Here is a 26,162-nt window from a genome sequence, read left to right as displayed (position 1 = left end):
TACAGAGGCAAGGACAGATGAGGATTAGCTTAAAAATTCAGTAAGCTATTTTCCACCACCATGCATTACATCCTAATAATGTTAATGCAAATGTCCCTTTACTTGAACCGCATCATCATAAAACATCAGAATGTACAGTAGATGTGAATAATTAAAGAGAAAGAAAAAGATGGAGAGAAATGGCACCCAGCAGAGTGGGGAGTGGAAAGCTAAATGAGCTTGAAAAAGAGGTCATACGGAAAAAAAAAAAAAATAAAGTCACTGGGAGAATGAGAATCAACTAGGTCATTCAAAATAAGTGAAATGACAGCTCATATCTGAGCAGCTTCAAGCCTGAGCAAGAGGCACATACACACACACACACACACACACACGTTTCTGAGCACAATGGGAGCAGGAGGGACAATGGAGGAATGGCGGGAAGAAGGAACAGAGCTCATACCTTGGTCGCCCATCATCAGGTGTGCCAGACCTTAAAGGAAAACAAGAGCACAGTCAGCAGAGAACAAGGGATCATGGGAAGCTGTGTGTGACACCGACACGCAGGCATCTCTTACAGAGCAGATGTCTGTGTTACTCGAGGAGTGTTGGGAGAGGGAAGAGTGGGACGGAGAGAAAGAGGAGGGTGCACAGACAGGGTTACCGTGATGAGCATTTAGTCAACCGAAGCAGAGCAGGTTGCAATGCGTCATCAGCCACTTACTATTCATCATTCAGATAAAATAAATTCAGCTTGACCTTTTATTTTGGTCTCATTATGATGAGACGTTCACAGACCCTCATCCCACCTACCAATGAGAAAGCAATCCCTGGACCCAAACACAGCCGGAGACTGTTTTACCTTGATCTTCATCAAGCTTCCGCATAATATTGTGTCATACTTGTGTCACACAGAAAGAAGGGAGACGATGGACATGGTCAATGTGCCATTTGGAGTAGCAAGGAGTATAATTTTTCTCAGATTAGCAGTTAAATTGTACTATGGGTAACCAATGTTAGCCGGTGCTAACTGCTTTGCTTGGCTGGTGGCTCCATTTCCTCTTCTGGCTTTTAGGTAACATATTTTTAATGTTGCAATTTACCTCCAATACTCAACAACATCTGAAAGCTAAAAGCACAAACATTTGTTTTCTATATTATTGAATTACCTGCTAACTAGCTGCCTATAGCTAACTATAGGAAGGGGTCTTATGTTAGCTACCAACATTCCAGTGCTTTCCGTTAGCAAGCTTTTCCTTCTGCTGTTCAGTCTAAATGTTCAAATTGTCAATAATTCACTCTGTCTCCTTGAAGTCCTTATACATGGGAAATGAGCGATCTTGCTAATAAAGAAGAAGATAGCATTGAGCGAAAAGCCTGTGCAGAGGTGGTTAGGGTCTCATTTTCATGAAAATATACACAGACATCTCATATTCAACCAAATAAAAAAAGGAAATTGCCTATTTTCTACATTAATTGAGAGACCATATAGCTTTAATGATCTAACAGAGCTGAATCACACCTTAGATAAAAAGATGAATGAAACTATTAATATTTATCCAATAGGTAGCTCAGACAACAAGCAGAACTTCAAGGCTACTCAAAGTACTGCTGGGAAGGTAAGATTTAGAGAAGCTTAATGAAAAACATCATTCAAGAATTAGTTGAATAGACAAGGAATTATCACAGTTAAGTATGCAGTAACTTCAGAATCAAATGTAAACATGATAAAATCACCTTTTTCACCATTTTCACTTGTTTCAAACACCAGGGGAACCTTAACCAGTCAGTTTTAACAAAAAGTGAAGGTGGATTTTCATTAGCTTAACTGACCATAACTAATTCCCGCCTCTTTTAGCTCTGGGCTCCAATAGCAGTTCAGCAAACTTGGTACCTCTGTAAACTCTCAACTTTGCTGGTAAAAGCGATATGAAGTCACTAATTAGCTAGCTGATGTTAGCTAAACACAAAACAAAAACGAGATGTCTGTCAGACTTGCAGATCATTTCAATGTTGCATTGGTCGGTCCAGGACCATATCTGTAGTTCTGCACAACATGCAATTCAGGGTCAATATCTGGACGTCTGACTACGACTCCTCTTTGACGTTAACACGCAGTTCAATATCTGAACATCTGGCTAAGAGATTTTTGGACATCTGTGTACTTGCAAGAACAGTAAAGGGAATCAGCATGTGATTAATAAAATATTTTGGTGATTAAATTAATAAATATCCAGTTTATTAGCAACATATTAATTGTAGCGAGGGCATAAAAGAAATCTAAATTAGGGCTAAAGATGTCATAAAAAGATATTAAAAAAAACTTTAATTCTGGCTCCTCAATTGAGGTCTTTTCAACATATGACAGCATGTTCAGAAAACATCTTTTAGATGTATCTTTGCTCAGTGGGTAGGTAGCTAACGGTTGATCTAGATTAGCTAGCTAGTTAGCTAGTGTCGCTTTTGCAGGTTCGCTAGCAACACCTTTTAACCATGCTCAAAATGTTTTTCTTTTCGACATATATGAGCTTAGCATGTAGCATATCTGTAGCATCTTTGAAAGAAATCCAAGGTCCACACACATGTAGTGGGTGACTCCGGTCTTTTTACTGAACACAGCATGTAACTTTTACATATTGCACTCTGCTTCCGCGCCGTCGCTTTCAACTCTTCTTCTACATGCTTTATATTGAACATCTAACTCTTACAACTGCAGTTCGCCCTCTACTGGCCTCTAAGGTACTGCACATAAAAACAGCAGGACTAATAACTCTTCAAAATAACAGTAAATATATAATTAACAAATTATGATCCACTATACCACATCTCCTCCCCCTTAAGGTTATAACACGTTATAAACAAAAATACAAATACATGTATGCCAAACAATACACACGGGGTTTGAACATTGAATTTTTTTTTTTTTTTTTTTTTTTTTTTTAACTTTGTGACCTGTCTTGGAAGGGACATCCTTCCAGTGAGATCCAGAGCGCATTGTTGCTCTATTCCTGGATAGATCTCACTCTTATCTAACAAAGTCCTTGAGACGCACAGGAGAACGTCTCTCTCGCTGTGAACGGCGCACTTCCGGTGCAACTTGTGAGTCTGGTTGAGTGGGATGGCCCGGAGCAGACTGCAGCACTGGTTGTTCACTTGATGGAGGCTGAGGGGGTTGCAATGTTGTGTCCAGCACTGGAGTCAAGCAACTCTCGGCGCCCCCTCCGGTGTCCGAAAGTAGCTCCGGCTTGGTGTCAGCTTGGCTAGTTACAGTGTCTGTCAACCTGGCTCTAATCTGATCCACGTGCCGCTTCATGGTTTGACCACTTCCGATGGTGACGGTGTACGACACAGGACCGGATGAGCTGGCGATGACAGCGGGAATCCATTTTGGTCCATAGGAATAGTTTTTGATGAACACAGAGTCTCCTGACAGGAATGTCCTCAGTCTTTTCTTTGTGTCATGATTCTCTTTCTGTTTCAGTTGTTTTTGTTGCACTTTTGTTTTCACATCCGGTATGAGCAGATCCAAAGTAGATCTGAGTCTCCGTGACATCATGAGTTCTGCAGGTGACAAGCCTGTGGTTGCATGCGGTGTGATGCGATAACTGAACAGAAACCTGGACAGTCTGGTTAGTAGTGTGTCACCTTTCAACTTCTTCATTCCCTCCTTGAAAGTTTGCACCGCTCTCTCGGCCAGACCGTTGGAGGAAGGGTGAAAAGGTGCAGACCTGACCTGCTTAATGCCATTTTGCTTCATGAATGTCTCAAATTCAGCACTTGTGAAACATGTTCCATTATCTGACACCAACATCTTCGGCAGACCAAACACACTGAAACTCTGGCGTAGTTTCTCAATGGTGGTTCCTGATGTAGCTGATTTCACAGGGTAAATGTCCATCCACTTCGAATGAGCATCTACAATGATCAGAAACATCTCACCAAGGAAAGGCCCTGCATAGTCCACATGGATCCTGGACCATGGTGACTCTGGCCATTCCCAGGGGTGTAATGGTGCAGTGGGTGGTGACTTGTGGTGTTCCTGACATTCTTCACATGCCTGTACTTCTCTTTCAATGTTTTCATCCATACCTGGCCACCATACATATGACCTTGCCAGACCTTTCATTTTTGACATGCCTGTATGAGTCTGATGCAGCAGCTTCAGTATGTGGTCTCTGCCTTTTGTGGGAATGACTACTCTGGCTCCCCAGAGCACACATCCATCCCTCACACTCAGTTCTATTTTTCTCTGTCGGTAAGGTTTTAAGCAATCCTCTGTTTGTGCAGGCCAACCCTTTAAGGTGTACTCATGTACTTGGGATAAGATGACATCCTTAGCTGTCCATCGTTTGATTTGTGTGGTGTCAACTAGTGTGTCATCCAGTACATCCATCATTAAGACTTGTTCAGTCATTTCCTTTTCAGGCGCTGTTTCTGGCACAGGCAATCTGCTGAGCGCGTCCGCATTTGCATGGTGTTTGCCTGGCTTGTACACAATGTTGTACTCATAAGCACTCAATGTCACAGCCCACCTTTGCACTCTTGGTGAACCCATCTGCGGTATCGGCTTCTTCATGTTGAAAAGGGAGATCAGCGGCTTATGGTCTGTGTAAATGGTGAAAACTCGACCATACAAGTATTTGTGAAATTTCTTGATACCAAACATTACCGCTAAACCTTCTTTGTCAAGCTGAGAGTATCTCTTTTCAGCAGGTGCGAGGGTGCGTGACATGAATCCCAGGGGTCTTTCACTGCCATCCTCCATCCTGTGCGACAGTACAGCTCCTACACCATATGGTGATGCATCACAGGAGAGGAGTAACTCACGGTCGGCAGAGTAGTGAATTAACACATCAGCTGAGTTTAGGAGCATCTTTGATTTCTGAAACGCATCCTCTTGTTTCTGTCCCCATTTCCATTTCACATCCTGTCTCAAAAGTGCATGCAAGGGAGCCAATAGGGTTGCCAGGCTTGGGAGGAATTTGTTGTAGTAATTTAATAACCCCAAATACGCTTTGAGTTCTGTGACATTGGTGGGAGTAGGGGCATCCAGAACAGCTTTAACTTTCTTCTCCACAGGGTGGAGCCCCTGTGCATCCACTCGGTGCCCCAAGTATTCCACTTCATTTTCCATGAAGGCGCACTTGCTCCTCTTGAGTCGCAGACCCGCCTCTTCCAACCGGCGCAACACCTCGCTTAAGTTTTGTAGATGATCTGCCTCATCCTTTCCGCTCACCAAAATGTCATCCAAGTACACTGCCACCAGAGGTATCCCTTTTAAGAGGCCTTCCATCGTCCTCTGGAATATGGCTGGTGCAGACGCCACTCCAAATGGCAGTCTATTGTATGTGAATAGACCTCGGTGCGTGTTTACTGTCACATACTTCTTAGATCCCTCGTCAAGGAGTATTTGTTGGTAAGCATGGCTCATGTCTAGTTTGGAGAATTGCTTTCCACCGGACAGCGCTGTGAACAGATCCTCCACTCTTGGTATTGGGTACTGTTCCAGGGAAGCCACTGTATTTACCGTAAGCTTGTAGTCTCCGCACAGTCTAACAGTTCCTACAGGCTTAAGGAGTGGAACAACAGGAGCTGCCCATTCTGCGTACTTCACTGGCGAGATGATATTTTCTTTTAGCAGGCGGTCTATTTCTTCATCCACTTTTGCTCGCATCGCAAAAGGAACAGAGCGGGGGCGAAAGAAGCGTGGGGTGGCATCCTGTTTAACATGAATGGTAGCTTTGGTGCCTTTTAGTGTGCCCAACTCCTCTTTGAACACATCCATGTACTTGTTTAACACGTGCTGTAGTGTGTTTTCGACGGACTTGACTTGATTTACTTTTTCAGCTTTGCGTCTGTTTTTAATTTCTTTCCAGTCCAGATTTATCTCCTCCAGCCAGCCTCGTCCTAGCAAGCTGGGGCCGTCCCCTTTGACCAGGATGAGGGGCAGTTTCTTTCTTTGCTGCTGATATCGGACTGTGACAAATGTGGCACCAATCACCTTAACAGGATCCCCTGTATAAGTTTGCAGCTTGATTTTGATGGGCCTCAGTTTAGGGAGTTTGGTGTGTCCCCAAGTCTTTTGAAATGTCTTTTCATTCATGACGGTTAGGCAACATCCCGTGTCGATTTCAAAGGTTGCCTCATTCTCATCAAGCTTCATATCCACAGTGTAAGGGTCTACTTTTCTCAGGTGCACCGCACTCCAACGCCCTAATTTGTACACTTTTCCTTGATGCTCTTGTTTACCTTTGATGCAGTTCAGAGTGAAAGAGTCCTGTTCAGAACTATCACTTTTACTTTCATCCTCTGTCTCCACTACTTTGTGAGAATGGTAGCGTTTTTTTTCTCTCTTTTCATTGGCATTTCCATGTTTTTTCTGGTTCAGTTTAGCTTTGCTCCTACACGCTCTTGCGAGATGTCCCACTTTTCCACAAGCATGACATTTTTCTTGTTTGTACTTACAGTCTGCTGCTGTATGCCGTGTCCCTTTGCACCTGTAGCACTCTCTGTTGTCTCCTCTCAAGGCGCGAGCCTCCCGCTGGCCATTGTTCAGGTTGAAACATTTTGCTGATGCTCCCGTCTGCAGGTCCTGAACATTTTTATTTGCAGTTTCCTGTGAGACAGCAATCGACAGGGCCTTTTCAAAAGTGAGGTCTGATTCTGACAGTAGACGCCTCTGAATCCTGTCATCATTAATTCCACAGACAATTCTGTCTCTCAGCCTTTGTTGCAGCGTATTTCCATAGTTGCAATCTTGCGCTAGGCGGCGCAGCTCTGCCACATATTCCATGACGGTCTCGCTAGGTTTACGGTTGCGAGAGTCAAACTTGTACCTTTGTACAATTTCACTGGGCTTCGGGTCATAATGATTTTTCATGAGGAGTACCAACTCTTGGAAGGATTTATCTTTAGGCTTGTCCGGGCTGAGAAGGTTGCGCATCAAACTGTAGGTGGATGCTCCTACCACGCTTATCAGTATAGCTTTCTGTCTGTCCCCATTATCAATTTCATTGGCCGCGAAAAACTGCTCGAGTATTTCGGTATACTCATCCCACGTTTGACTCTTCGGATCAAACGCTGCTAGCGTGCCAATTGTAGCCATACCTCTCTTCGTAGCCAAATGCTAACCACAGCCAGCCGCACCTCACCGGACTCTTGTGTAAACTTTGCTTTTCTTTTCAGTCCTTCCTAAGGCTGTCCTCCCCCAGACTAGTCCTCGTCGCCAAAAAGATGTAGCATCTTTGAAAGAAATCCAAGGTCCACACACATGTAGTGGGTGACTCCGGTCTTTTTACTGAACACAGCATGTAACTTTTACATATTGCACTCTGCTTCCGCGCCGTCGCTTTCAACTCTTCTTCTACATGCTTTATATTGAACATCTAACTCTTACAACTGCAGTTCGCCCTCTACTGGCCTCTAAGGTACTGCACATAAAAACAGCAGGACTAATAACTCTTCAAAATAACAGTAAATATATAATTAACAAATTATGATCCACTATACCACAATATCTAAATACACAAAACAGGAAAAGGAGAAAGCTGACTGAGTTAACAATTTTGCTCATCTGTCATTGGAGCAAAAGGGGGCGGGACTTAGGAAGGATCAATTATTTGGTTGTGACAGCATTTTTGGAAAATTAAGTAAAAGCCCAATATAAAAAGAAAAAGAAAAACAATGAAAACCTGATTAATCAGACTTACCACTTCAGTTATATCAACAGTAATACCAATATAAAACATTTGCTTACATTTATGTGTGGAGCCGTAGCCATGACAATGTGTAGGCATACAAAATGTGGCAAGAATGGAGACCAACGATGAAAATACCCACCTTCAGTATAGTTGTCTTCTGGAAGCACGGACAGGCAAAGAGAAAGAGAGGAAGACATTCATTAAGCAGCATGCAGACTAGTACTGGCCATTGCATGTCGTAACCATGCAAGGCATTAAACATCACATGCAAGTGACCTATTGTAACCCCTGCAGAGGAAATGCTGATTTATGCATAGGCCTTCGTTTTGTTGTCCACCCTTTTTTGCTCATACGCTGACCTGGAATACAGGCAGAGTCGTAACAGAACAAGCCCTTCTGAATATTTGATGCAACCTTGAAGAATTAAAGTCTTTGTTGGCGGCAGATAAAAACTGGCATCACTGTTAAAAGATTGGAGAACCAGTATTGATCATGAGGCAAAAGATGGTAAAGAGATAGAAGGCGCAGCTTGAGGCTGGCTCATCCTGATGTGCTCGTCTCAGAAAATCTTTTATTTATTTGACCTTTTGATGGATAGACTGTAACTTTTGGTATCAACAACTGATTAATTCAACAGACTCAATGGAATCTGTTCGCAGCGCTTTTTGTTTCGTAAATGTAACACTGCTCGACACCGCATGTGATGAAATGCCCTGCAAGAGAAAATAACCTAAATAAATAGAGCTGGCTGTGGTGTAGGGTTTCAGAGCGGGCAGTGGGGTCTCGTGACTGTAACTCTACTCAGGTGATTTGGTCACAATCCTGAAAGAAAGGACCAGTGAGCACATACACTGGCAATGCAGAAGGAGATTGCCTCCCAAATGAAATTGTCCTGACATTAAGCTCGGCAATCAAGGTGAGGTTTGTGGAGGTGAGAAAACTGCCATGTAAAATCTCTCACTCTAATGAAGGAGGACGAGAGAAGAATTACATGTTGGTGGAGTAAACGGCAAACAGGCGAGGTAAACATGCTACCGGAGGAAAAATAAATTGGTTTGACAAAATGATGTGACTGGAAACATGCAAAACCAATGAAATGAGAGTGTTTAAGGGCCCGACTGCCTATAAAAAGAACAAAATATAGTCAGTCAGCAGTTCTTTTCATCATTGAGTGTTTTACAATTTGCCTGGAGACTGAATCCATATTTATTATTTAAAAAGAATCATAGCAGAAATACACAAAATGGTATAAAATGAGAAAAAAATTAGTTGATGATATTACATTATTTTGAATTTCCCATAAAACAATCATGAACTGACATCACAGAGACAGTAGCATGCAATGTTTAATCAATATCTGTACAACAACAACAACAACAAAAATGGTCCTGTAATCAGTCCAGTTACTGTAACCATGCGGCCAGTTGGGAACAAGAGCCCGTTTTTCCACTACAAAATAAATTCCTACCTCTTTAAAATGGTTTCTTGCCCAGATTCAAGCGATTGTTTGACCCAAAACTTACCATCACCACCGGTTCCCCTTCCAAATCAGACACCATGCACAAAAAACAATCCAAATCAGCGTTTTGTGAACAAATTACAAGGCAATATAGCAGCGCACTGCTTCACTGAACATAACAAGAGCAAATTTAGAGAGTTTTGTGCAAAATTTGTTTTACATAAATTTTGTAATCATTGTTACTTAATGTGATCAGTTAAAATAGTGCCTCATTTATCCGAGCCCTTGAGGAGTGGAGGATATTTGAGGTATTTTTGAAGTAAAATAGAAACTGAGACATGAAATCTGCACACAAACGCATGCAAATTCAATCTAGATAAGTTTAATTGTGTGCAGCTTTATGGGGTTTTTTTAGGGCTGTATTACCCAATTTCAACAGTTTGGACATCTATAGCAGATAAATGAGATTCTATTGTGAAAATAATTTTTTAAGCATTGCACTTTGTTCACAAAAAGTTAGCTTGATGATGAGAAGCACACTGCTGAAAAAGCATTCTGACAAGGCAGGCATGAAGCTGGCAGTTGCAAAGTGACCACATGAGAAGAGAAAAGTAAAAGAATTAAGACCATTGGCTGATGTCCAGACCCCAAAGAGAGACGTTGACTTTTGCCACAGTGACTATTAATTCCTCCCACTGCATTTCAATTCGATGAGTGGCCTGTTTTAGTGCAATATTTTGTTGTTTAGTTGATTTGTGTTCAAGGTTATTGTGAAATTAACACTGTATTATTGTGATTCCCTTCCTCTAATTATTGGTGATCAAAACCAAAGTTAAATCAGATTTTAGAGGAACAATGATTCATTTATACTTTTATTTAAGCACAGAGACATGCAGTATAAAATATCCCTGTCACATTTTTGTGATGTACACAGAATTTAAAGGGACAGTTCACCCCAAAATCAAAAACTCATATTTTTCCTCTCGTGCTATTTATCCATCTAGATTGTTTTGGAGTGAGTTGCAGAGTTTTTGAGAAAGAGTTAGAGATGTCTACCTTTTCTTGAATATAATGGAACTAGATGGCTCTCAGTTTGTGGCGCTCAAGGCACCAAAAAAATTACATTTGAACATCTATTTTCAGAAATAATGACCTGTTTACTCTACAGACATTGTTATGGGCAGTTTCAGGTAGGAACTACTTTCTGTCTTCTGAACCATACCTACAAACCATATCACTGCACAGAAAGAAGTGTGATCTCATAATCTCATCAAAGTATTATCTAAATTGCAATATGGCCAAGTACAACATTCAAATCACAGAAGCTGCATTTTTTTGATGAAGAAAAAAGGAAAAATATCTGACAAAACCACATGTAGTTAGAAGTTGGTGCTGTAGAGATGCCCTGGTCTACAAATCTTATTCTCCAGATGTACTTATATCGCAGTTAAGTACTATCACAATAGTGTGTGCGATATGTATTGCAAGTGAAGTATTATGATTCAATATTATGATTTATTTAAGTAAAATGGATTTGTTTGTTGTTACTGCTATTGCACTGCTAATTTCTGTCAGGGCATCAATGGGAATTCCCATTATATGTTAGCATCAAGCTAATGGACTAAGTGCTGGGTATTATTATATTTTAAAAACTGATTCAGCAGTCAAAAAATGATTGAGGAATCATAAAAAGCAGAATCACAATACTTATTCATTGTTTTTTTTCAGTGAAAGTGAAAATTGTGGTGCAAAAATAATCATTCCCAATAATTATAAATAACGTCAGATTCAAAATATTTCAAAGAATCAAGCAGCCTTAAAAAAAGTAATCTCTACATGAAACTGCTCACAACAAGGTCTGTGGATTATTTTTGGGTAACAGGGTCATGATTTCTGGAAAGAGACGCTGGTGTTGAGATTTTTTTTCTTTGTGCTTTGAGCACCACAAGCCGAGTGCCATCTAATTCTTCTATATTCAACTGAAGGCAGACATCTCTATGACCGATATCTCCAAAACTCTGCAACTCACACCAAAACAAACTAGATGGATAAATAGCACCACAGGACAGAGGAAAAATATGTATTTTTGATTTTGGGATGAACTGTCCCTTTAAACTCAAACAACAGAGAAAAAGACACAAATACAAACAGCATTTTTTTTAATGATGACCCATAAGAAAACAGAATATAAGAGAATTTGATTTCATTGAGGATTACACAATAACCATTTATGCAAATTGCATCCAGTAGTAATTCTTTTGCAATCTTCAGTGGCCACACTACACGAAGTTTCATTTGGTGAAGAAAAGAAGCTTTCCTCTAACAGCAGTATCACCTGACAGGGACCATTAAAACAAGCCCCCTATCGCACACACACTCACACACACACACACACTTTCTTCCACAAATGTACCCAGCTGGTTACATCCTAATCCAGAGACGTAAATCCACTTAATCCCCCTGACAAAGTGATCCCAGTGCTATTGTGCTGGTAACACTACACCAAAATGCACTCAACTGTCTATCAGACGATCTGCATCTCTGATGGTCCTGTGCTGTTGATCATGCACAGGGTGTATGGCTCTTGAAAATAATTACATCGCTATTCAAATTGAAGCCTCACAAAATGAAACATCTGGTGCACGACAGGGGTAACAAATCAAACACGGTAAATAAATCTATAAATGTTTCTTTTCTATTTTATTTCCTGCAGACATGATTCTGACAACGCTGACGCTCCGACTATGCACTCAAAACTGTGACAAGTGATTAGCGCCAAAGTGACAGTCCGCAGAAAGCCAAACTCGCAGCGCTCAATCCGCCATTGTACACGGCGCGGCGCTACCATCAGCCAGCTCGACAAAATGTCATTAAGACGTCCGTGTCTCTCCTGCAGCGTGCCTGAATGCAGTTGGCTGAAGAGACATGGAAAGAGCAGGCAGGGTTCAGGGTGATGCTACATTTCACAGAAAGGAACATGTGTCACATTCACTAGACACAACATCCAGCAACAGATATAATTCATTTTTCTCTCCCATTTGCCGATTTTGGAACATCCTGTCTGACTGAATCAACCTTTTGTCCTCCGGTCTTAATGTCATCAGCATCACAGTGCTTTAGGTTTGTTGGAATTTCCTCTCTGCCTCTATTATTTTTTTCATTTCAGATGAATTTATAGTATAAATTTAGAATTCAAGAGGCATTTACTTTAACTTTAACTCTTTAAAAGAGAAATCTTTAGTTTATTTACTGAAATAAATCTTAAATTTACCATGATGTGTCATCAGAGACCAAGGAAACGTGCTATAGAATAAGAATAGAATAGAATAGCTGTTACTGTTTGTCCGTTTCACATTAATTACAGTTCAAATTAATGCCGAATGTTCATCGAATCAGTCAGTTCTCTCTTTATGAGTCGTAAGAAATCATCAATAATCTTTTAAAAGGAGTAGACATTTATTATAGTTAAATTGAGCAAAATGTTAATGGAGTCTGGCAGGCAGTGAGACAGACAGTCATTTAACTCAAACTCCAGAGTGTGAATTTTCAGAGCAGTGGGTTTTTGATTTTAGAATAACAGACTTAAATTTACATTGACAGACAATTGACAGTTATAAACAGCTGATCAGTTCATACTGGAGGACTCATCGTTGCTTGTTATTGTCCGTTTACGATGTTGTACTTGTCTTGTGTTTGTTTGAGGTTTCCTAAGTCTGTGGAGGAGGAGGTGGGGGAAACTTGCTTCAAGCATAGACTATATATTAAATATGGATTCAGCTTTTTTAAGCCTATGGCTCCAAATTGTTATTTGGACTGCTATACTCATTTTTGCACATGCAGTTGCTACATATTGCATTTATCAATCACACAATCACAATTAAAGGGTTACAGCCCTTGAGCCCTTTTGATTACAAACATGATGCTGGTCTCTTCTGAAAGGAAAATCTTTTGTGGTTACTGTCAAAAAATCAAAATTAATGTAAATGATACTAAACCAATTTTAAAGAGGCACAGACATGGAAAAAATGTATGTTTTGTCATTGTCTTTTCTGTTTTTTTTCTAGCCACTTCAGTTTGATATCAGGATTCTGAGATGGTTTTCACTCATAGATTCATGAAGCTTTGTGCTTTCAGATGACACATATATTTTGTCAGGGCTGATGAAGGATTCAAGTGTATGCTATCAAAATTAAAGGAAAAAATCTGTCATATTTACTGATAAAACGACCAGGATATGTCATCAGATGTTAAGTAAACATGCTAAGTTGAAATATCAGGTTTCGTTTGCCTGTTTCACATTTTCTGGAGGTCAAAATCATGCAGAATGTTTTCCAAATGACTAAGTGTCTGTTTATGAGTCATAAGAAGTCAATAATCTCTTAGAATGAGTAGATCTTTCTAACAGTTAAAATGAGTAATATGTTAATGCAGTCTGGCAGGCAGTGAGACAGGCAACTCGAACTCTACAGTGTATTTTCAGGGCAGTGGACTTTTGTTTTCAGGATAATAGGCTTAGCTTTACAAGACAAATGATGGTTATGAACAGCTGATCAACTTACAGTGTAAGACTTGTTGTCACTTGTTGTCAGTGTAAAAAAAATAATGTTGTCCTTGCCTTGCACTCCTGCTCAGTGTCTCTGCAGCCTGCATGCAAAGAGCCTGAGTAATAACTCACTTCAATCATATATTAAATGGAGATTCAAACTATGTAATTCACTGTCTATGCCTCCAGCTCTCTATTTGGACTGCAGTATGAATATTTTAACACTAGGGACTTACATATTTTTCCTTTAAGGAAACAACACCCCACCCAGCCTGTATTCAGGCTGCTGCTAATTAACATGATTCACACAAGAAAATAATATATCTATGCACGTTTTTTTCCCCTGTTCTTTACTCAAAGACTATGTGCAATCATAGCCGCCTTTCAATAATTGCTTTCAGTTGAAAAATTATTTCTGCAGCCTGTTCTAAGAGAGCCTAATTGTGTGTGTAATGTAGCAGCTCTTAAACAAATGGCCCCAATCTCGCCTAGAAAGTTCAGCATTTCAAACACGGAAATCTGAAAGTCAGACTTTACCTTAAACTTTTAATAATACGTCTGACACCAAAAACATGTTGTGCATCTGTGATGGATCATCTCATACAGTCCCCCTCTCTCTCACAGCATTATGCTTCGACTGGTCAGTTAGGACGTGAGAGAGTCACTTAGGTAAGGGCACATTTTATAAGATGTAAAACGTATAATCAATGACATTAAATTAAAAGAACTAATATGTTAAATATTGCTCAATACAATGAATTATTAAGCAACTGACACTTCCTAATGAAAGCAGTTCAATTCCATCTTAAATAGCCTCCAACTGAAGCAGTTTATCATGCCAGCATTGCTTTGAAAAAGTAGGTCAGCCACCACTATGTTTCATTGTGGAAAAACTCCCATTGCAAAATAGTCTATGTGAACGTTTGTGCATCCCTTTAAAGATGCTGCAGGGATATTTGCAGGTTGACATCTGCACATGAAAATAGTGTTTAACTTATTTCCTAATTTATTTCCTGGTGTAATTTTTTACCCCATGTATGCAGGCACAGGTATAAATGCACTCATTGTCGTGGCTGCACTGTACTGCACAAGTTATTTTGTTTTGTTTTCTTAATTTTTGCGATATGATGATATTGGATTTACCAACGTGTGCACAGTTAACAGGCACAGGCATGCATCGTACTTTATGTTAGTTCATCTGAAATATTATTAGCAATGCACAGTTGTCTGATCATGCATATAAAATAAATACACTTCATGTTGTTGTCACATGTTGGATTCATTATGTTATTAATTTTGGCTTCATCCTAAATGCATTAGGATTATAGTTATTTTGTTGAAAAGTCTTTGTCTTAATTCAATGAGAAATACATTAATATCAAATACACCATATCTGCTTTTACTGAAGAAACTTCCTTATTGTAAATCTGCAGGTATGAACCTTACATATTGGCCAAGCCCCCTCTGAGCACTCGGAGAGAAAAAAAATGCTGGAACTGGCCATGAATGCATGTTTTCTTTTTTGTAAACAATTTCAAGCACAAACTGAGATAACCCTGATTATGTCTTCAGGGTTATTTTTCAACCTTTGGAAAAGTTTCTTTCAGAACCCCAGTGGACATTATACAACACAGGCTGAGTAGTACTCCTTCTGACAAGTAGCCTAACCTGAACTTCATGACATTGGTGGAGTGCCCCTTTAAAATAATTTGTAGAAAAGTGCGTTCTCTACATGGCCTCCTGTAACAGAAAAACATGGAAAAGTCTATAAAATCTGTCTAAAATGTGTCTTCACCATACCTGCAATAACAAAGAAGGACAGAGGGTGCTAAATCCATCATCAGCCCATTAGACAGTTGTAGATTTGAAAAATAGTCAGAGGAAGGCTGCTCTGAAATCCCTGGTCGCAAAGGCGCTTTAAGGGAAAATGTAAAAGCCTTGCAGTAAAGGTCAGATCTACCAGAGAATCGATTTGTTGTTAAATTACAATTTGGAGCAAATCAAGAGTAATGAGCATAAGTGAGGGCTCATCTCTTAGTACCACAGCCTAAACTTAATGCATCTATCTACCAGAGGAGTGTTAGTGGCATTACACAGCTCACCATCTCCCTCATTATCCTCCTCAAGCAACAGCCAGAGTGGAGAGAGAGGAAGCGGGCAGAGTGACCAGCAACTCTGATGGAAATTGATAGCTCCCACATCTGTGGCTGTACTGTACAGTTTCTACTCTCTCCAGACGAGCCGGTTGACGGTGCCACATGTACGCTTTCACGACAATACACTCTTCATATCACCTTTTTTTGTGAGATCACCCCATTGATGCTTGTTTCCTCAAAATGGGACAGTGTCCAATACCTCCAGTGGAGTTTTCCATTCCTGCAGAATGACAGCTAGTGTGCAAAGACTTTAAATGTTATTACACCTCAGTTGGTTTGCATTTTCTACTTCTTGGCAATTACTTTCATGTCGAGGTTGGAGGTTTTCTTTACCCAAGGGTGGACATTTCATGCCACGGTTGGTGGGGACAAATAATAAACAATAAATATGGAGAAATGCTGTGCTGCTGCCAGAGGAGTGCTGACTAAGATTACTGCATGCATGGGAATAAATTACACACTTTCCCCCTGATGGTCTGAAAAACTCACTAGATTTGTCGCTGATCCAAATATGAAATATTTTGGCAGTAAAAAGAGATTTGTGGTTGTAGGTAGGTAGTGCACCAAACCAATGTGAGGCATAATGAAGGGGAAACACAATCTTTTACAATCTAACACAGGTGCTTTCACAATAATGAAAACACTTATACTAAACATTGAACAGTGGATATAATTTTTTTTAATCTAAATTACTGCTAGGGACAATTCAGTAATCCCTAGAGATTGGTAGCTCTGACTGTCTCTACTCAATTTTATACCCTTGTCTCTACATGAATATGGATCACAGAGTTACAAGAAATTCTTCAACATTTTGGGGAAAGATGTTTATTCTCTATTGTACCTCTATCGTGTGTGTCTATTAAATATAAGGGTTTTAAAATTCAAGTGTTTTAACAAAACATGACCTCTTTATACAACTGTTGGGAAAACCTGACACTGGTTAGTGTTAAGCATTGTTACATTTTAAATGGAAAAAGAGTGAATAGTCGCACCAAATTAATGTTAAAGCAGCTACAAAGAGTTTTTAACTGGTTATGAAAAAGTTTTTTTTTTTTTTTTACAAATAGCTCTATATGACCTACATACGCAAACAAGATTGTCTGTTTCTGTATAGTTGTTCCTAATGCCTGCATCCAGGTCAGATTCTCACATTTTGTGGTTATTACAGTGGAAACACGACCGCTTTTCTCCACAAGGGCCTCCAAAATCAAAAAAGTTCCTTGAAGTAGCTTTTCTTAGCAGGAGACCAATGCCAAGCATTCCTTCACAATTTAGGCAACAACCCGCAACCTGGCTCCTTCTTAACATGACCAACAAATGGAAAATATCTATGCACATTATTTTTTTCCTACATGCACCCCTATATCAAGTCAAAGTCAAGTATCAAATCAAGTCAGTGTACGTCATGCAAGTCCCCAAATTTGCAACTTGAGTCTGAATTGAATCAAGTCCGTGCCCACACCTACACTTTATTTTTGATTAAACAAATAAGGTATAGCGGATTCATTATTGGGCTTCAGAGCTGCTGATAGGCAGATTTTGTTCCTCCTGTTCCCAGTGTTTACGTGAAGCTGAGTTAACCTGCTGCTGACTGTAGCTCTATACAGTATCTGACTCTCAGATATGAGAGTGGCAGTGATCTTCTCATCTCACTGTCTGACAGAAAGGGAATACGAGTATTTCCCAAAATGTCAAACCGCTAAGGAATCTCATGAATAAAATTATTCTTTTTTTTTTCTTTCACAATAGTGCACACATAAACAAAATATATTTTGTAATTCTACCAATTAAATACAGTCAAAGAGTGTTAGTGTTGGTGATTTAATTAATCTTATTATGCAGCTACTCGGGACAGATGGTGTGCGGACAATAAAGTCCAATCCAGATATTTCCAAAGAGACAGCCCAAACAGAGAGGATTGTGGGAGCAGATGTGCTCAAGACCTCACCGTTCTTTTACATCTTGTGGGTTGGAATGATTCAACAGGATAATCACAGCAGCTTATACAGTAGTTCTAATAACCTTAATCCCAGGATTGGAAATATCTAGGATAGTATTACAGATGTGGAGTAAATCTTTTTTTTCGTGATGCAGTAGCTGTTAGACACTTGAGTATTAGGCTTGGCAGTGAAGCCGAGAAATCAATGTTAACTGCAAGTCTGTAGGCTCAGCTTGTTTGTAACTTATTGTAATAGAAATCACAGCCCTGTGTTGAAGCGATGTGTGCCAGTGTTCACCAAGCACCTTTTTTTTATCTAAATATGCTCAGCAGTTACTTAAGGAAACTGTAGTTGAGGCTCCCACTGTTGACGTGTGACAAATCCCTATCTGAGGAGTGGCTCTTCAGCTAAAAAAAAAAAAAAACAGTATTAATAAAGCACACTGAGCATTAAATACAGCTGAGCTCTTAGTAGTGTTAACAGTAAGCTACATCCTCTTCCATTATAAATGACAAAAATGTCCCTGATGAAAATGCAACCTTTGATTTGTGCCAGAAAAATCAGCACTGACTGCAATTCAGTTTAAACCGTCCTGTTACTGAATTCACTATCTATAAGAAGGGTAGTGACAGATACAGATATTGCAAGATGTCAGAAGTTGTATGTTGTATTAAGTGAGACAAAAATTAGAAATAATGTGTTCTTTATTAGACCCTTTATTAGACTCTCATTAGACTTTATTGCAGGGTAATTAGGGACACATTTCAATAGAACTGTTGTTAGATCCTTATTACACTTAATTAGAGGGTAGTTTTGGACACGTTACAACTGAACAGTTCTATAAACTGTAAAGTGAAGTCACATAGACTGATGTCCACTACTCTGTAAAGGGTTGGGTGACGTTTGCCATGTGGTGATGTCCGCAGTGAAACATCCCGATGGACGACGCTATCATGCAAGGAGCTACAGCCTTATGATAATTAGACTAATAAACGCATCCTTCATGTTTGCATTCCCTGGCAGACGCTCTTTATTCTTTATTAGTTTAAGGTGCAATTTTATGACAATTTACTCTTATTATCTGTTTCCTCATGAAGGTTTTATTGCACAACAACTCAGAAAAAAATGGAAAATCTACCCACATTTGGCATTTTGTCAGGTCTTAATTTCAGACCCGGTCCCTCCTGACCCCGCGTGGCTTTTAAATCAGGATGTTACGACGTTAGAGGGCTCGGTGGTTGATGACTGGCAGACATTCTGATGGACGATGGTATCGTCTATCTGCCCAATTCTAACTGTGATCAAATCACATTATCTGCCTGCAGTAGTTCAGTGAATCTGTGCAGTTACCCATTGACAGAATATTCCTCTGCCTCTATAATTTACTTGATAGATGCAGCTCACATACTGTAAGTAGCAGATATGTGATTTCACTTTAGTTTACAGTACAGTTCTATTGTAATGTGCCCCTAATTATCCCCTAATGAAGTCTAATAAGGGCCTAACAAACATAGTTTAATAAAGGACATACTATTTCTAATTTTTGTCTAATTTGATAGAAAATATGGCTTGTTATCTGACAAAGAACATATAATTTCCATCTTTTGTCTGATTTGATATAAAGTACTGCTCAGTATATTGTAAAATATAGTGTGACTCACCCCCTTACTTGTGCTGTAAGTAAAAAACTCCTCGAAATGTCACACACAACTTACACTACACCATAGACAAATCGGGTTTATTTGTACTGTTACAGTCACAAAGGGCTTCAAAGTCACAAAAAATGTTCCTGAAAAGTGATTTGTCTTCGCTCTATCATTAGCATGGCAGCTTTCAAATTATGGCAGTGCACTTTCGACTTGTTTTTGGTATTTCAGACGACTCTCATGAAGGATGACAACCAACCAGAGGCATCAAAGGCAACTTATGTTCAAAGTGAAAACATCATCCACAGCCTGGAATTTAAAGAGGCAAATTTTCGCCTCGAAACAGGTTTATTCTGTATCTCCGTAGGGGAGATCAAACCGTTCAGATTGCACTGAAAACATCCAGCAATTATGCAAAGTGAAATGCTCTTCCACACAAAAGATACAGTAGGTACGAATGAGGACGGCATGTATGATAAACAAAGAAGAAAGATTTGTTTAAAGCCTAAATTCTGCCAGGTGTCATGCATGGATGGCATCATTTCAAGGCAGTGTTTAAGAGATAACAGCTTTCTATCAATGAATGGTGCATCTCATGATACACTTAACTCGATATGCCAGCTTAGCATTCTTCAGTAAGGAACATACTGTACAGCCGAGTTCAGTACGAGTGTGTGTGTGTGTGTGTGTGTGTGGCATGGATATCTGGATGTGTTTATTTGTGCTGTGGGACGAATCCCGTTAAAGGAGGAGTTTGGTGTCAAAGAATTTCACAAACACCCTTTGACAGTCAGGAGCAGTTGTATTTAAACAAGGCAAAAATCCTCTGGGAAAATCCCTCTAATCTTTTGATCCCAATATCTGTCTTTGGACTCAGAGACAGCAGTATACTATTAATCTGCTTTTGTCTGAGTGAAGCTGCAGAAGGCTTCCAGACAGAATGACACTTTCAGAGATACAGCGAGGCCACGTGGTCTGCGCTCACACAATGATGGACGTGCCTGAAAGGGAGCGCTCGTTCAAATTAAAAATTCATCTCCCTATAGAGCGGAGGTTCTCGATTTTTTTCTCAGCTGAGGACCCCGCACAAGATAGAAAATATACCCTCATATATGTCCCTCGGATTAGAGAGAGCCATGCATGCTGGTGGGAGGCGGATGTATATTTATTAAGAGTTAAAGATTGTTAGATTAGAATCAAATCCTACTTTGAGGGGGTTTTGATTTTTTTTCTTCAATTATGCTGAGAAAATATATTTTTAAAATATCAAACTTTTGGCTCTTAAACCTCCAAACAGGCCAACCTGCTAGTGATTACATTTTTCAGGCATTTTATTTTTTAAAGCTGTTAAGAGTTTTCTTACTAACAATAATCACAATACAAAAAATAAAGCCAATAAATACAATATATTCTATAAGATTTACCAGCGCTATTATCAGCACAGGACACATAGTGTAATATTGAAGCTACTACAAGGAACTTTCATGTTTTGTTGATTTTGGACACCCCTGTGGACAAAAGCAGTAGTGTTTCCACTGTAATAAACACAAAATATGATGTCAAAAGTAAAATTGTCTTGATAAAAATCTCCTCCTGCTTCCCTTTAACTGGATAACATACTACTCACTGTATCTGCCTGGAAAAACATAACAATGGGCTTATTTCATCTAATTTCAAGGAGAATCAGACCCCGTGGCAGGAATTGAGAATAATAGAAACAGTCAGTCTTCTCTCAGGGGGTCTTGTTGGTCATATAGAGGCATCAGAAATAAACTGAGACTATTTCATAACCAGTTTAAATAATCCTTGTAGCAGCTTTAAGATTGCCCATAACATATTTCCTGCAACTGACTTATTGATGTATCTATTTAAATGCACAGTCTCGCACCATTAACTACTTTTCAGACAGATTTCCTTCAGTTCAGTTGCTCTGCTACCCAATATAACCCTGCCCACTTCCTCACTCTATTGTTGCTTTCACTGTGTTAAGTTGAATTGTCCTTGGGGACACAACTTGGCACAAAATTTGCTGTACCAGCTTGAGGCATAAAGCCAGAGCGTAAACCAAACAGAAATTTCACTTTGAATGGATTCTCTTCCTCATACAGAGACAAATACGTAGTGTTCACATGCTGAACAGTCCGACAAATTCCCTGCACAGCTGCTGCGATATTTACAACCGTCCTGCAAAAATCAGGGTAGCCAGATTATTGACTCAGTGTATTGAGAAAGAGACCTTGTATTGATTAAGACCAGAATGAATCTGTCTTTCAGCATCAAAGTGGCACTAATCAATATTTTTATGGTAACAAAGCATCAAAAGACTCAACTATGCTCCTTCAGCTCTACACAGCCTGCGTCTTTCAGCTTATTGTTTTGGTTTTATGGCCCACAACTGTACTATTTTAGTTAGGGCTGCACAATTAATCGAAATATTATTGAAAGTAGTGTGGTGCTGCAGAGAGAGAAAGCTTGTTCTCCAGATGTTAGAAAATATGTCCACTGGTACAGACCCCAACAAATGTCACCTCACCATGATTTTATTTTTTTTTTTTTCCAGTTTTCCAACTTATTCCAAGAAATCGTGAGTCATTTTAATTGCAATATCTGTCAAAAATAATTGCAATATGATTTTTTACCAAATCATGCAGCCCTAATTTTAGTCACTGCTCCCATCAGCCTCATTTCCAGACACTGCAATCAACTATTTTCATCTATACAGCTGTGACAAACCCACTGTACACTCCCTGTTCTCTACCAGACTTAAGACAGACCATGTTATCAACTAGCTGGTGGAAACAGTTGATTTAGCTGCTAAAAAAGACAGCTTTGGAGATGGTGGAGACCAAAACAGAGTCAAAAGGGGAGTAAATATTGTACTGATATTTGTACAAGACGTGACTCCAAATCAATGCTAATATCGCTCCCTGTTTGCTGGATCAGCAAATATGCAACTGCTTCCTAACAACTTCCCTAAATTACCTTCTGAGAAGACTGTGGTGTTTACTGCCCACAAGTGACCGAAAATATTAACTGCTGCTTTACCATCTGGAGGCAAGACTGCTTCACCAGCTGCAAAAGAGCTTCACTACTTTATAGTTAACTATAGCGTTGATAAGATGGACGGGTTCAGCACAAGGCTTTACTGTGGAAGACTGGGGTTTGAATCCTGCCCCAGGAAGCAATGACAATTGTGTGAAATTTCATGTTATTTACAGTTTTTTTATTATTGTCTTCAGTTTGCAGTTGCACCCTGGGTGTAAGATGCCACATTGCATTGGCTATTCCAACCTGGGTGCATATAACATCTGCCAAATAATCCTTATCAATCACTGCAGTTGATCAGACACCAGTGCAGCTATTATTATAAGTGAGTGTTATCTGACAGATGAAAATGTTGGCTTCTGTGAAAAAAACAAACAAACCTCCAATCCAGTGCCAGTATTCAATTTGCATCATGACGTTTTCACACCTCCTCCTCCTCCTCCTCCTCTTCCATATACCAAGTGGTGTTAAAGCGGGGGGTGAGGCATCGTTGTGACAGATAATGTAAAACACCACCTCTAATGTAATCAAAGGGTTGCCAAAGTCATTACATTTCAAATTCTACTGGCAGGACATTTTACTTGACAATCCCAACGCCACTGATTGAAATTCAATTTGTGCAAAATACATCAAGTCAACGAACAAGTGCCATGAATAACATAAAGGGACCAATGACATATTATAGACATCAGAGAAATGCATGTTTTTTTCATTATTGGTACATGTATTGGTACACAATGATCAAGCAGCAGCTTGTGATTCAACCCCTTGACTAAAAAAAACACTGACTGCACCGACTCTAATCTGCAGCTAAATTAAAATTTCAAGATCAGCAAAGATAGCTGAGTTATTATAATAAACATGAGTAACCTTGAGATATTTTCAGTAGCTACGCACAAATTTGTGACTCTGTGAAATCAGATCCAAACTATGAGCTGTGGGAAGAGATTCAGGAAAAGGTTTCTCAATTTGTAAATTATTTCTCAGCCATAAACCTGGGGTTGCAACAGATAACAAAACCTACATTTTGTTACAGTTTCAAGGCTTTGAGTCACAGATGGGATCGATATTTGGATCAACAAAAAAGAAAACAAAGGTGAAATGAAGGATAAATTAATTTAAAAAATACTCTTGGCTTTGAAGTAGCAGCCTCTCTCTGTCTGTAGTCACTGACACAGAAATGGTAAACATAATAATATAAGCTTTATAATAATAATACTATTCAGCATACTTCTAATATTATACTGTATTATATTATACATTATACTACACATAATAGATAACTATACATTATACATCTAACATAATACATTACATTATCCTTAAGAAAATATTTAATTATATATAATATACAACACTCTGTAGTCTGGCTCCATGTCCTGCCCACAACACTATCTGATTGGTTACAAGTCACGAGTAATAGCCAGTCAACACTGAGGGATGAGTCACAGAACAGCAGAGACACAGGTCTGCTTCGGTGAGCTGAGCAGAGCTGTGTGTAGAAGTTAAAGACAGCAGATAAACATCTCAATCTTATGATCTATTTTCTCTGGTGACAATCATGGCCATTTTCCCAGTGACCTGAAAATGCCTGAAGTCACAGACGGGATTTCACTTGATGAAGGTGAAAGCGATGGCTTTTGACTCCAGTGGCACACAGATGTGCTTCAGAGTAAAACAGCGCATCTGTCATGTCTTTTCACTTGGGCATTATTACTTTATATTCAACAGCAGCAGCAGCAAACCCGTATTTGACACTATGATGGTGACATTTAGCCCATGGATCACACATAGGTCGAAAATATTTATAATCAAGAATCAAATTTGCTGTGGAAAAACTTCCAAGAGGCGCACACGCGAGAGCAAATGTGAACAATTTGTCTCCTGCTACTGTTGCACTACATTCTTTCCTTATTACAGCAGTAAAGCACAAATCTGATGTGATGTCGTTGTGTTCAGCGGATGAAATAATTCACATAACCAAGCTGGCTGATGCTCATGACTCAAATGTGAAAATAGGTGTGACATAATTTTACTTACTGTAGGCTACAGTCATTCTTGGTGCCCTGTCATCAAGCATTAGCAGCTTGATCAAGTAGCTTAAGTTGTCTGTTGACCGTCTGTCCTTCAGTGGGTGACGTCAGTGTCAGAGATTTCTAACTGTATCTTCACAAAGACCTTGGAGCTGTGCTCTCAGTTGTAATCATAACATTAAAGCGCAATGCAATCACAGTTATTTAATGTATCCAGTCAATGTGCATTATCCTTTGAATTACATAATTCACAAAATGAAAAATAAATTGCTGTACAGTCTAAGTTGAGTTCTGCCCTACTTTTTTTTCACAGGGACTGATTTATGTTAGCTAATGTATGATGAAATAAACAACATCATTCCATTTTATCATGATAAAATATGGAGCGATGCAATGCATCTATGTTATTTCCCTAATGAGAAACAAGGGGACAGATTCTGGGAACTTACTGGCCATAGAACAGTGCATTTAAATAATTGTTTTAACCGATCAAAGGGATTTACTTGTGTGTGCTTGTGTGTGCATGTGTGTGTGTGTGTGAGGTCATGCAATGTGCAAGCTTGTGGTTGGACACGGGAGAGTTGACAGGTCTGATGGCAAATCCTGTAATCCTTTCATCTGATCAAAGTGAGACAACAGCTTTTAAATGATTTAATGGAAAGGTAAATTTACCTCCATGTACGGTGGAGTTGCATTATGATGTATGGAGGTAAACCGATGAGAGGACACATCTGAATTTCTAGTTTTCCACAATTAAATGTGCTGTACAGACTCTGACTGCTACGAGTCCATTTACTTCAGCAAGGACACCAGCTTGAATCTTATTTTAAATTAATAGTCTGATAACATTTTCCATGCACAGACATTTGCAGCAGTCCTTATTGTTGCTTGTCTCCTCCGTGCAGCTCAGGATGGCGAGAAAGCAAGAAGCAATACCACATCACCTTGGGATAGAAAAAAAAAATCTCTGCACTTGCTAGAATACTGAATTAGCTGGCAAAGGAACAATTTGGTGGATGCTTTCATCCAAAGTGACTTAAGGTACCATGAGTTCATACAATTTCAGCATGGATGGCTCCGCTGGGAATTGAATCTCTATGTCTTATAATGTTAGTGCCATGCTGAAATGAGCTATAAAGAGCCCCCAGTCTTTCTTCATCGCAGGCAGTAGTACCGAGTTTATATGGTCTGGTGTCAAATATGTGATGCTAAAAAACATAAAATACAGTTGATGTAAAGAGTTCAGCATGAACAAACAGTGGTTTAGTTCAAACAAATGACATATTTTTAGAAATCTCATTGATAACTCAGAGCAGTCACTCTTTTTTTTATGTTGTTTAGGCTTGGAAAGCGAGGGAAACATGTTTTTTGATATTTTCTTTTCTACAGGCATGCAAGTGACAAAAGGATGTGATAAATCAAGGCCAAACATTCTCCTTTTTGCATTTGAACTGGTCTCTCTCCATCCTTTGTTTTTCTAAGTATATTTCTGCAATTTTAGGGCCCCCTTTGAGCATTTCTAGCTGTGCAATCTGGCTGCACATAGCAAGATTTAAAGCTGCAGCCATCAATAGTTTTAAATTGACAATGCACCAAATGACTGTGTAAAATGAGAGGGTCGCTTGTAAGTGATAAACTCACAGACAAGTGACCCTTTGTTA

The 26,162-nt window shown here is 39.4% G+C and overlaps 1 protein-coding gene across 11 annotated transcripts in view; it reads right to left on the bottom strand.

Annotated features, from left to right (window-relative positions):
• Positions 1-26,162, bottom strand: part of LOC146315126 (neurexin-1a) — a 376,350-nt gene that overhangs the window by 339,487 nt on the left and 10,701 nt on the right. For 8 of the 11 annotated variants that reach the window (XM_084736025.1, XM_084736027.1, XM_084736036.1 and 5 more), the window contains exons 3-4: positions 7,819-7,836; positions 443-472 (exon numbers count right to left, since the gene is read on the bottom strand). In XM_084736025.1, coding sequence (XP_084592151.1) covers positions 443-472; positions 7,819-7,836 — 48 coding nt within the window. The remainder of the gene's footprint in view (positions 1-442; positions 473-7,818; positions 7,837-26,162) is intronic. The other 3 variants (XM_084736028.1, XM_084736033.1, XM_084736026.1) reach the window with 2 other exon arrangements.

This window comes from Lutjanus erythropterus, chromosome 14 (genome assembly GCF_056507025.1).
Source record: "Lutjanus erythropterus isolate fLutEry1 chromosome 14, fLutEry1.hap2, whole genome shotgun sequence".
NCBI classification, from domain to species: Eukaryota; Metazoa; Chordata; class Actinopteri; order Lutjaniformes; family Lutjanidae; genus Lutjanus; species Lutjanus erythropterus.
The sequence above is the reverse complement of the archived record's forward strand: the minus strand, read 5'-3'. Positions and strand labels throughout refer to the sequence as shown.